We start from the raw sequence: 11997 nt of genomic DNA, 5'->3' as shown, positions 1-11997 counted from the left end.
AATTAGAAGCACATTTCAGTCACATAAAACTGGATGTATGGAGATGAATCGATTTTAAAAACGAGAGCCAGACTTCCTACTTTTGGTGTTTTCTGAGTACAAGCATGTATTACAGTCGACCTTGTTTGTACTTGCTAATAACACACAATTCAATTATGAAAAATGAAACCTTTTTTCTTTACAAACCAAATAACTTCCACTATACCCAAGACTAAACATAAAAAACATTCCCTTAGATAAGGAAATATTTAAATGTCGCGTAATTAACAAATGTTCAAATATTCCTGGGGGATCGATCCCAACATCGACTTTATAAATACCAAAGTCATCTGTAATGGGGTCAATACAAGCGTGACGACATGGACATATTTCCACAAATACTTCCTTGATGTGTTGTTATTTTTGTTACATTGCTTGTATTCGTTCACAAATGTGGTTAAAAACAATATATGTTTTGTTTGCCTTTTACAACAAATATTACAAAAATTGACCCGTTCAAGGATTCAGTGGTCTCGTTCTCGCGAGACTCTCGTTTGACGGGTCAAATGGTCGCGAGGGATAAACAAACCGAGAAAATTGCTTCCTTATTATCGAAATAAATGTAAATTTAGGACTAAAAGACATTCCCTTAGATAAGGAAATATTTAGATGTCAATTAATAAACAAATGTTCAAACATTTCTGGTAGGAGGTGGGGGGGTCAATCCCAACATCGACTGTATCAATACCAAGGTCAGTATCTGTATTGGGGTCGATACAAGCGTGATGAGATGGATATTTTTCCAGCTTTCCTGTTTTTTTCCACAAATACTTCATTGATGTGTTGTTCGTTTTGTTACATTGTTTGAATTTGTTCACACATTTTGTTAAAAACATGATGTTTTGTTTGCCTTTTACAAAAAATATTACAAAAATTGACCTGTTCGAGGATTCAGTGACCTCGTTCTCGCGAGACTCTCGTTTGACTCGTCAAAGGTCGTGAGGGATAAACAAACCGAGAAAATGGCTTCCTTATTATCGAGTGGTGTTGATTTGGAAGTAAAATCATTCAATGAGCTTGAACATTTTCAAGTAAAATGCATCAGTATCGAAAAAGTGTGCCCGTAGTATGCGGTATCGGTTCAACACCAAGAATTGGCAGTATCGCCCATCCGTACTGAACGCGTCATTGTGTACATTCCCATCGGCCATTGCGGCCATTGACCAATGTCGGCATCAGAAAGGAGCGACGGGGATGATCAGAGCGAAAATAAAACACCACCATGCCAAACGATTAATCGATATTGACTAGGAAGGCATAATACAACAAGGTATGTTTGTGTAATTCGCGGTTTGATCGGTTTGTCATAGAAAGGTATCGAACAAGGTTGTCAAGTGCATCAGAACTACTGTATGTTTTAATAAAGATATGACAATATGTGTTGCAATACTGCTTGTATCAGTCAGATACGATAATCGGCAATAGCTGAACTGTATTATTCTTATTGGTGATTGTCATGTCTTACTTAATACACATTTCAAAGTGTTACAACATTATTATGCTCCAATCAAAATTGTTTCTACATAAATGTTGATTTATGAAAGTAAGGCCTAGTTGGCTTAATGGGTTGCAATTATCAATCAAATCTTAGACTTAGACTTCCTTTTTATTGTCATTCAAATTTGAACTTTACAGTACAGATAAGAACGACATTTTGTTGATTAGCTCATGGTAGTGCAGGATAAAAGAGCAATAAGGTGCAGATATAAATCAATAGATTACTGTACAGATAAATATATTGCACTTTTGCATTATATTTATCTGTAAGTCTTGGAGAATGATTAAGAGTACAAAAGCCCTTAAATTGATATCCTTGTTAAAAACATTTAAAGTGATTTAGGTAGCCCTTTTTTGTCTTATTTTTTTCATATTTTTTAGTATTATTACTCTATCTGTATTTTCTTATGTTTTATTTCCTTGATGTTGAAAGTGCCTTGACTTTTTTTTTTTTTTTTTTAATTGTTCAATAAAAAAAATACTACAAAAAACACATTTTAAAGTGTGTTTTTTGGTCATATAGATAGCTTATTGTCTTTGTCCTAAATAATAGAGACGATGTGTCATCGGCTCGGAGATGTTATGAAACTGTGCTGCGAGTTATCTGCTGATCAGCAGATTCAGACCACGGTGAAGGGGTCTGGAAAGGGGGCAGCTGCAGCCGGAGGCTTGGCCTTCGCCGGAGGTCTGGTCGGGGGTCCTCTCGGAATTGCGGTGGGTGAGTGGAACCATTTTGCTTATTGAAACATTGTTTTCATTCAGCTGCGATCGTGGAACTTGATGTCGTGTGACATTTCTCAGGTGGGGCTGTCGGAGGCCTGCTGGGCTGCTGGCTGACCAGCGGCCAGTTCAAACCTCTGCCACAGGTCATCATGGAGCTGAGTCCCCAGCAGCAGCAAAAGCTCTACGCCGATATGGTCGCCATCCTCGGGGGCGTTCATTGGACTGATGTGGCCCAGCTCACGGCTCTTGTGATGAGCAACAGCGGCCTGAAGCAGCAACTCACAGCTGCCCTTCTTGGCTTTATCACCAAGGAGCTTCAGGCAAACGTGCATTATGTGGATTAGTGTCTGCGGGTCCACTGCATATTGTGACTTGAAAATAGTATTGTGGCGTTGGACGGATTGACAAAGGTTTTTACTTTAAAAACCTCTAAAGGCTTAGTTGGCCACATGCGTGGACAGCACCTTTTAGCTCTTATTTCCAAAATTGTGTACACTACTGAATTGGGGTCTTATGGCCCTTATGCAGACACATATACTGTCATCTGGTGGTGTCAGAAGAGTATGACAATCATTGGTACTTTAACTTTATAACATACAATGGAATTTGGAGGGGGAAAAAAAGTAAAAATAAGAATTAGCATGTCACTAAACATTAAGTACACGTTTGTTACTTATGGACTAAGTACATCATATAAACAGATTATTCTTAGTTTTTAATTCTAATTAGGGTCCAATAAGCCCAAATAGCAAAGAGAAATTAAAAAAAAGCTTGTAAACAAACAGCTTGGGCCTTAAAAGGTTAAGATGTAAAAAAAATTTTTTTAAAAATGCTATTTGCAATTGCTAGGCTTACTTGTTCAACAATTTTTATTTGGACCCTTCCCCAATACAGATATACAATGCTTTTAGTTAAATTGAAAATTGATTAAAACGCTCTAGAACAGTGGTCCCCAAACTACGGGCCGCCGGCGTCCAAAAGTAAAACAAAAAAAATATATATATTTTTTTAAATATAATTTTTACAACAAGAATTGTTTAATCTGTCCTTTCTAGCCCTTCCATCAATCCATTTCCTACCACTTGTTTTCTCAGGCAAATCATATTGTCTGAAAAGGCATTTTCCCATCGATAACGTGACGTCATCAGCGGCAATTGCACGCTCTTTCAGTCAATTAGTGCACGAGGGGGAAAAAAATTGGCGTAATCGTTGTGGAAATGTCTAAAATAGACACAGAGTGTAGAGTTTTTAAACATCAGTCGGGTCAAAAAGTTTGGGGACCCCTGCTCTAGAACAGTGATTCTCAAGTACCATCTCAAAAAACACCTGGCTTTCCAAGTACCACCACAATGACCAACATTGACATACAGTTGCACAGTAGGTGTAAGTATTAATTAAAAACAAAGCAGACGTTCTATTCGACATGTATATTTGATATGTTTGGCCACTGTAACGTCACACACAGTTTGAACAGTAACACTGTTGTAATATTTCACTCAGTGATTATTTTGGCGTACTATTAGATGGAACCCACGACCACAGTTTTAGAATCACCGCTTTGGAACTAATGAGAACGTTATGTAAAAGATCAGGGATGTTTATATGTTTTTTTTTTCATTTATTGTACTGATTATAAGCACTCAATGACATTTTCATTTTACACTGCTGTATACAGTATATGCACACATATTGTTGCTAGCGTAGAGTACATAAATATGAACCATTTTTGTATGCAAAAATAAATAAATATGGAAATGGTCAATATTTTATCTAGCACTGGTCATTTATGTGATTTCCACTTTAAGTAAATACTTGATTCAACATCTGAGAAATTGTGGCTGGCGTGTGAATGCTTCTGTATATTTATTTGTATTTATTATGGATCATTTTGACTATCTTTATAAGAGGAAAGGTGTGTTCAAATAAGGCAATTAACTGTCTCGCAATTTACTATAGGATAGACTATCTCACAATGGGAATACTGTGGTTGCAGTGCAGATTTTAATTACAGTAAAAAATAAAAAAAAAAGTATAACAATGGAAAACTGAAAATGAGTAATAACAATTGCCACATTTATATATATATATATATACATATACACACATATGTATATACTGTACACTAATTGATTGCACAAATTTATAAATAACAGACATGTACTATGCTGAGCTGAATTAAGACATCCTTGCTGTAAGAGTGGGCATTTGTTTTCTTCAGACTCTGTTAGAATAATTATGTATATATTATCACACAACTCTTATGCTTAAGGGCCGTTACTATAGTTATCAGTTGTGGTGAAATTGTATTTATCTTTGTCTGTACAAAGCTTGCAATCCATAAGATTGCAAGCCAGTCTCGTATCAGTGTTTGTTTCCAGAATCGGCCTGCTGACTGCCAAGGCCGAACATCGAGTACCGTGACGCAGACAGAGCAGACAAGGCGATATCACGACTGTCAGCACATTTGCATTTTTGTATCATCATATGTTATGTCTAACTGGAGCTGTCGAGATTACCCCCTTCCCTCAGCGACAGCTTCAGTGATGTAACCAGGGACCTCCCAAATAAATAGAGGAAGCACGTGGGCTGGACTTTTAGAACGTAATTTGGATCTGTAACTAGAGTACAACCAAAAAAACGTGTCTCCTCAATTGAGCCAAATTTAACTCTGTCTCTGCATGATTCCTTGCTTATCGTCTGTTTAATAGATGTCATCAGTGTTTGAACCTGACAGACTCTTGGTAATCTTGTGAATTAAGATGTATATATATATATATATATATATATATATATATATATATATATATATTTTTTTTTTTTAATTATGCATATTCTTAGCTCATAATTATCTATTAATCTGGGAATATTAATTATATCCTTCAAGACAATTTTATGCTTCTGGTTTAACATAAAACAAAACATCAAGGTAAACTTCACCTGCACCAATGAATCAAGATCAAACACCCAGTATCATGTAGCTGAATGAGGAAATTATACTTTTGATAAAAAGGATGAAAAAAACGCAATTATGGTCATTCTGTAGGAAAAGGTCTTTATTCTTAATTAAATAAATCACCATTTACCTCTAACTTGTACAGAGTGCCCTCTTCGAAAGCATATTACAGGAGGGGATAGATAGACCCGAGATAGGAGGCTAATATTTATCCCACGATTACGAGGTCGTCCTCAGCGAACTCGTAGTAGGGAACTTCCAGGTTAAGAGGAGCCGGCCCCTTTCTAATTCTTCCGGAAGAGTCGTAGTGGGATCCATGGCAAGGACAGTAGTAGCCTCCGAAGTCGCCGGCGTTGGAGATTGGCACACAACCCAGATGGGTGCACACACCCAGAACGATAACCCACTTGGGGTTTTGCACTCGATCTTTGTCATGCTGGGGATCGCGGAGCTCTGAGAGATTCACGCCCTCCTCCGTCGCGATCTCCTTTTCCGTGCGGTGGCGAACAAACAGGGGTTTGCCTCTCCACTTGAAGGTCACGTTTTTGCCCTCGGGGATGTCACTCAGCTTGACCTCGATTTTGGACACGGCCAAGACGTCAGCCGAGGCGCTCATGGAGGAGACGAACTGGGTGACCACCGTCTTGGCTGCGTAGACGCCGACTACGGTGGTCGCCCCGGTGACCAGGTAGGAGAAGGTCCGCCTGCCTTCGCTGCTGTCCTGGGAGGACTTGTTGGGGTCAGTCACCTCGGGACGACGGTAATCTGTGAAGTCGGGGATCTTGATGTCTGTGTGGGCGAGGCGGATACATCCAGGAGCTGGAAACAGACAAACGATCATAGCCAGAGACACCAACTCAAGACACCCAAATTATTATAGTCAATTCATAAATACGTTGGTGCTACTTCGCATTGTATTGTGCATTATTTAAAGCCAATTACAGTCGTGGTCAAAAGTTTACATACACTTGTAAAGAACATAATGTCATGGCTGTCTTGAGTTTCCAATAATTTCTATAACTCTTTTTGTGATAGAGTGATTGGAGCACATACTTGTTTGTCACAAAAAACATTCATGAAGTTTGGTTCTTTTATGAATTTATTATGGGTCTACTGAAAAAACATTCATGAAGTTTGGTTCTTTTATGAATTTATTATGGGTCTACTGAAAATGTGACCAAATCTGCTGGGTCAAAAGTATACATACAGCAATGTTAATATTTGGTTACATGTCCCTTGGCAAGTTTCACTGCAATAAGGTGCTTTTGGTAGCCATCCACAAGCTTCTGGTTGAATTTTTGACCTCTCCTCTTGACAAAATTGGTGCAGTTCAGCTAAATTTGTTGGTTTTCTGACATGGACTTGTTTCTTCAGCATTGTCCACACGTTTAAGTCAGGACTTTGGGAAGGCCATTCTAAAACCTTAATTCTAGCCTGATTTAGCCATACCTTTACCACGTTTGACATGTGTTTGGGGTCATTGTCCTGTTGGAACACCCAACTGCGCCCAAGACCCAACCTCAAGGCTGATGATTTTAGGTTGTCCTGAAGAATTTGGAGGTACCAAATGATAATATAAATACATTTAATAAAGTCAAATACAAATAAGGCAACAAGAGAAGTATCCTACACTTCTCCTTTGTAAAGTAAATCTGAACAGCCGATATAGGCATCTACATCTACTATACGATTTGCCTGAGAAGCTGGACAGGACAAAAAAAAAAACAAAAAAAAAAAAGAATTTGGAGGTAATCCTCCTTTTTCATTGTCCCATTTACTCTCTGTAAAGCACCAGTTCCATTGGCAACAAATCAGGCCCGGAGCATAATACTACCACCACCATGCTTGATGGTAGGAGGGTGTGCCTGGGATTAAAGACCTCACCCTTTCTCCTCCAAACATATTGCTAGGTATTGTGGCTAAACACCTCAATTTTTGTTTCATCTGACACCACATGGACAAAGATAATACCTTCTTGAGAAAAGTTCTCTGGTCAGATGAAACAAAAATTGAGCTGTTTGGCCACAATACCCAATGTCACTACAGTTTGGTTATTATACAAGTTACGGAATGTAAATCAAGTATTGTTGGCAGTTTTTGGATGCATTTTAAAGTGATTTAGAGGCAGAATGGATTGCTCCCATTAGCTGCATTGCTAATCACCTAGAATGATTCAGGTATTACAGAATAGAAAGAAAAAAGAAAAAAAAGTGTCTTCTCGTCTCTCACAAGGATTGTGAACGATAATAAAAAATCCAAAGAAAAGTGCAGGAAGGCTCGCAGCAGCACGAAGCAAGTGTGACATCAGGCTCTCTGCACCTCACTTGTCATCACGGACATGGAGCGTCAAACGTAAAGAGTCTCTAAACATGAGTACAGTCCCCAATAACACCAGAAAAAGATGCCAAATTGATTGCTAGTTCTATTTAATAAAGTAAAAATTACCAAAAGGATTGGATAAATCTCTAGAAAAAAAATAACTAAACAAAGTACATTGTACAATGACCATCAACAATTGAAAAATAGAGCAAAATGATATTATGTAAGAAAAAAAATATGTGGATAGATTTAATAACAGTTTATTTTCAAATGTATGTATGCATTTTTTTGCCTTTTTAAATAAAATACATGCATCGAAGCAAATAATGTGTTGACGTTAGGAATGGGCGATATATCAATATACTCGATATATCGCAGGTTTGTCTCTGTGCGATATATAAAATTACTATATCATGATATTCGGGTATGCGTTCTCACGCAGGTGCTTTTAGCTGCGGGCATTACACTGCAGGCTTTTCTTCACTCTTTCTTGTCTTTCCTTCTCACAGAGCCTTAAAACAAGCGCACCTTCTTACATACGTCACATACTGACGCGCGTGCAACGTCATACGCCCTCGCGGAGCAGACAGGTAGCAGCATGGGTAACGTTAGCTATGATGCTATTGAAGAGGTGTGAGTGGTAATACGAGAGAGCGAAGGTGCGAATCTGGTATCAAATGAACGAAGAATTAATTCCCAAGAAAAAAAGCACAGGGTCCATCGTCTGGCGGTGGTTTGGCTTCAAGCGCGAAGATGTTGAACAAGTATGCGGCAAAAGCGTTAGCAACTTAGCACCACTGCTAATTTGTAGCATCATTTGAAAAGTCACCCGCTAGAGAATGAAGAGTGCTTGAAACTCCGCATGTCAACCAGCACTGACCCAATTGAGCCTGGCGTCTTCCATTTCCAGATCAACACCGTATGAAAAAAATAGTCAACAGACGGAGATAACCTCCGCAGGAACCTACCACATAGCGAAGGAAATATACTATTTGATTTCCTATTATGCAGCTAATTTTTATTCGACAGTTATTTAAATATCTTGTGTGACATCATGCACACAAGTGCACTTTATATGTTTTAAAATATTGTAGTGGCGTTCTGTACAAAAAGTGCACTTTAATTTAGTGTTGTTTTGATATGTCATCGGAGTGACATCATGCACAAAAAGCTTGTTTTTAAATGTCTCTGACAATCTTGCACTTTCTGTTTTGGAAATTACATGAATGTTTGTGCCACTGCTTAATAACTGTTTAATAAATACAGTTTTGGTAAATTGACTTAGTTGTGGTTTCCCTCTCTGCATGAAAGTTTAAAATTAGCATATAATGCAGTATGAACAAGAATGTTTTAATGTAGACACATAGAATCATCATACTGCTGCGATTATATGCATCAAGTGTTCATTCAAGGCTAAGGAAAAATATCGAGATATATATCGTGTATCGTGACATGGGCAAAAAATATTGAGATATTAATAAAAGGCCATATCGTCCAGCCCTTGTCGACGTCATATTAACCACGCCCCGGCCGTCACAGGTATCTTTGGATACCCTATGTAAAGTATCCGAACAACAGAAGAAAAAGTACTTATTACATTTGAACCAAAGTGTCGGCAGAACATGTTAAAACGGAAAGTACCGTAATATCCGGACTATAAGCCGCTACTTTTTCCCATCGTTCTGGTCCCTGCGGCTTATACAACGGTGCGGCTTATTTACGGCCTGTTCTTCTCCGACACCGACGAAGAGGATTTCGGTGGTTTTAGTACGCAGGAGGAAGACGATGACACAATGATTAAAGACTGACTTTTCATATACCGGTAGACTGGTTATTTTGATAACGTACAGGCGAGCACTTTGTATTACTTTGCACCGTTGTATTATTTGTACTCTGTACGAATGCTGTTCGCCATGTCAAAGATGTGAAAGTTTGATTGAATGATTGAAAGATTTATTGTAAATAAATGTGACGCTTTGCGTTCCCAAACAGTCATCTCTGTCCCGACAATCCCCTCCGTGGTAGCAGGAACCCCTATATACTACGGTAATTACACATCAAAACCCTGCGGCTTATAGTCGGGTGCGGCTTATATATGGAGCAATCTGTATTTTCCCCTAAATTTAGCTGGTGCGGCTTATAGTCAGGTGCGGCTTATAGTCCGGAAATTACGGTAACCAGATATTGACAGTAAATAATCATTACATCCACCTTCTACAGCTTGTCCCTCATAATTTTGACCAAATAATACACTGGGAAATTACACAATGTGTTACTGCATACATCAGCAGCAAAATTAGGAGTGTTTGCTTACTACTAAAAGAAAAGTTTATTCACTATCTTATTTAATGGCAAATGTGTTCTTTTATTGCATATGTTTAATGTATCATAAGATTTTCTGTTAAAATAAAGGCAAAAATGACATTTTTTGTGGTTCTCTTTATTTTGAAAAATACCAAAATACATGTTGGTACCGGAACCAACATATTGGAATAGGGACAACCCTAAAATACTAAACTGCACACTTAGTTGCACAAGGAGCAGACTTTCATTAACAGCTTTCGTCAATCCCTGCATCCCCTTTTCCTGCCTGTCCACCATTGGGGACAGAGCCTTTAGTCGCTCAGTCCCCTGACCTACGCAACATGTATTTATTTACCCACTTCAAATCAAAACTCTAAACACATTTATTCCAGACACCCTAATCAATTTAGTATCAGCTATTTATTTTAGCTCACATTTGTAATTTATATTGACATTTTCTGTTTAATACTTTTTCACCTATTTGAAGGGTGTCAAACGTACAGCCCGAACCGGTTTTATCCGGCCCGCGGGATGAGTTTGCTAAGTATAAAAATGAGCCGAAATTTTTAAATAAAAAAACCTGCTGTTCTAAATGTGTCCACTAGATGTCACAATAGCAATTCTTTGCATCTTTGTAGATTATTACATATGTAAAAAAAACAACATAAAACCACATGATGTCAGTGCATCTTGTATTTTTGATTTTAAAATTACTTTCTTACCTTGATAGATTGAAAATTTACACCAATGAGTTGACTAATGAACATTATCATATAATTTATTCAGAAAGTATAACTAACGACAAATAAAGACAGAATACTATTAACCGCAACATGTAAGTGTAAAAAAAAAACACAACAACATTATGATTTGTACATTTTCAGAATCTGCTTGTCCATCCATCCATCCATTTTCTACCGCTTATTCCCTTCGGGATCGTGGGGGGCGCTGGAGCCTATCTCAGCATCAATCGGGCGGAAGACGGGGTACACCCTGGACAAGTCGCCACCTCATCGCAGGGCCAACACAGATAGACAACATTCACACTCACATTCACACACTAGGGCCAATTTAGTGTTGCCAATCAACCTATCCCCAGGTGCATGTCTTTGGAAGTGGGAGGAAGCCGGAGTACCCGGAAGGAACCCACACAGTCACGGGGAGAACATGCAAACTCCACACAGAAAGATCCGGAGCGCAGGATCGAACCCAGGACCTTCATATTGTGAGGCAGACGCAGTAACCCCTCCACCGCCGTGCTGCCCTGCTTGTTCTATTTTTAAACAAAGAAAACAATCTGAAGTTGTCTTTATTTTTAAGTCATCATGCCGTGATTTTACCAGTCCACTTGGGAGTAGATTTTTCTCCATGTGGCCCCCAATTTGAAATGTGTTTGACACCCCTGACCTATTTTATTCATTTTGTTTGATCCTTATTTCTTGTTTTGCACGGTGTCCCTGAGTACCCCGAAAGATGCCTACAAATTTAATGAATTATAAGTTATTAGGAAAACGAATAGTGCAGTGTCCACAAAACAGAAGAGAAAATATATTGCATCAATGAAAATGTATTGTACAGCCTGCTGTATAACAATATGAACTTTACCCCATTGTATCTAAAGGTCACCCTGTCCTCTCTGCTGGTAAAATAACGTACGTCAAAAATTCCACTGGCAAGACAACAGTTGTTTAAACTTGCTATGTGGTTCAAATTGTAATGTAATTGTATTACAGGCTAATGCCGAGTTATAATTAATGTACAAAAATTCCTGTTAGCTAAATACAACGATAAACTATAAAATAACACGCTAATAAAGTGATTATAATACAGCAGTATTTAAAACGCATGCTATATACAACTTGTACGGTTATATGGTGCTAACGTTGAATTAGCCTGTTAGCATCCGGCTCGACCCTTTAGCTTACCTGTATGTGGTAGCAAGTCCTTAGCTGCAGTTGGTACCACACGTTTGACGGATTGCAACATTGGGACAAAAGCCCCAAAACGACCGGTGATATTCATCATTTTTGCTCGATAAACGAATCCCTCAACCCGCAGTTGGGGACACGACCTTGCGATAGCAACGCTTCGGTGGCGTGTGTTGCTGTAATATGGCGCACCGGAAACAAGCGCCGCTTGTAGAACGTTCCGCTAAGGAGACG

At 38.6% G+C, this 11997-nt stretch overlaps 2 protein-coding genes across 2 annotated transcripts; one reads left to right on the top strand and one right to left on the bottom strand.

Annotated features, from left to right (window-relative positions):
- Window positions 1-1185: 1185 nt before the first annotated feature.
- On the top strand, window positions 1186-4913 carry zgc:112052 (protein C19orf12 homolog). Its single transcript, XM_062036094.1, has 3 exons — window positions 1186-1309; window positions 2090-2254; window positions 2338-4913. Exons 2-3 carry the CDS (start codon window positions 2095-2097, stop codon window positions 2601-2603), a joined length of 426 nt encoding a protein of 141 aa, XP_061892078.1. The 5' UTR covers window positions 1186-1309; window positions 2090-2094; the 3' UTR covers window positions 2604-4913.
- A 366-nt stretch (window positions 4914-5279) lies between these two features.
- LOC133641649 (cytochrome b-c1 complex subunit Rieske, mitochondrial) lies at window positions 5280-11966 on the bottom strand. The gene is made up of 2 exons (XM_062035523.1): window positions 11761-11966; window positions 5280-6031 (listed from the first exon to the last, which is right to left on the bottom strand). The coding sequence occupies exons 1-2, from the start codon at window positions 11858-11860 to the stop codon at window positions 5421-5423; spliced, it is 711 nt and encodes a 236-aa protein (XP_061891507.1). The 5' UTR covers window positions 11861-11966; the 3' UTR covers window positions 5280-5420.
- Between the last annotated feature and the right edge of the window lie 31 nt (window positions 11967-11997).

Source organism: Entelurus aequoreus, linkage group LG24 (genome assembly GCF_033978785.1).
Source record: "Entelurus aequoreus isolate RoL-2023_Sb linkage group LG24, RoL_Eaeq_v1.1, whole genome shotgun sequence".
In the NCBI taxonomy this organism is placed as follows: Eukaryota; Metazoa; Chordata; class Actinopteri; order Syngnathiformes; family Syngnathidae; genus Entelurus; species Entelurus aequoreus.
The sequence above is the reverse complement of the archived record's forward strand: the minus strand, read 5'-3'. Positions and strand labels throughout refer to the sequence as shown.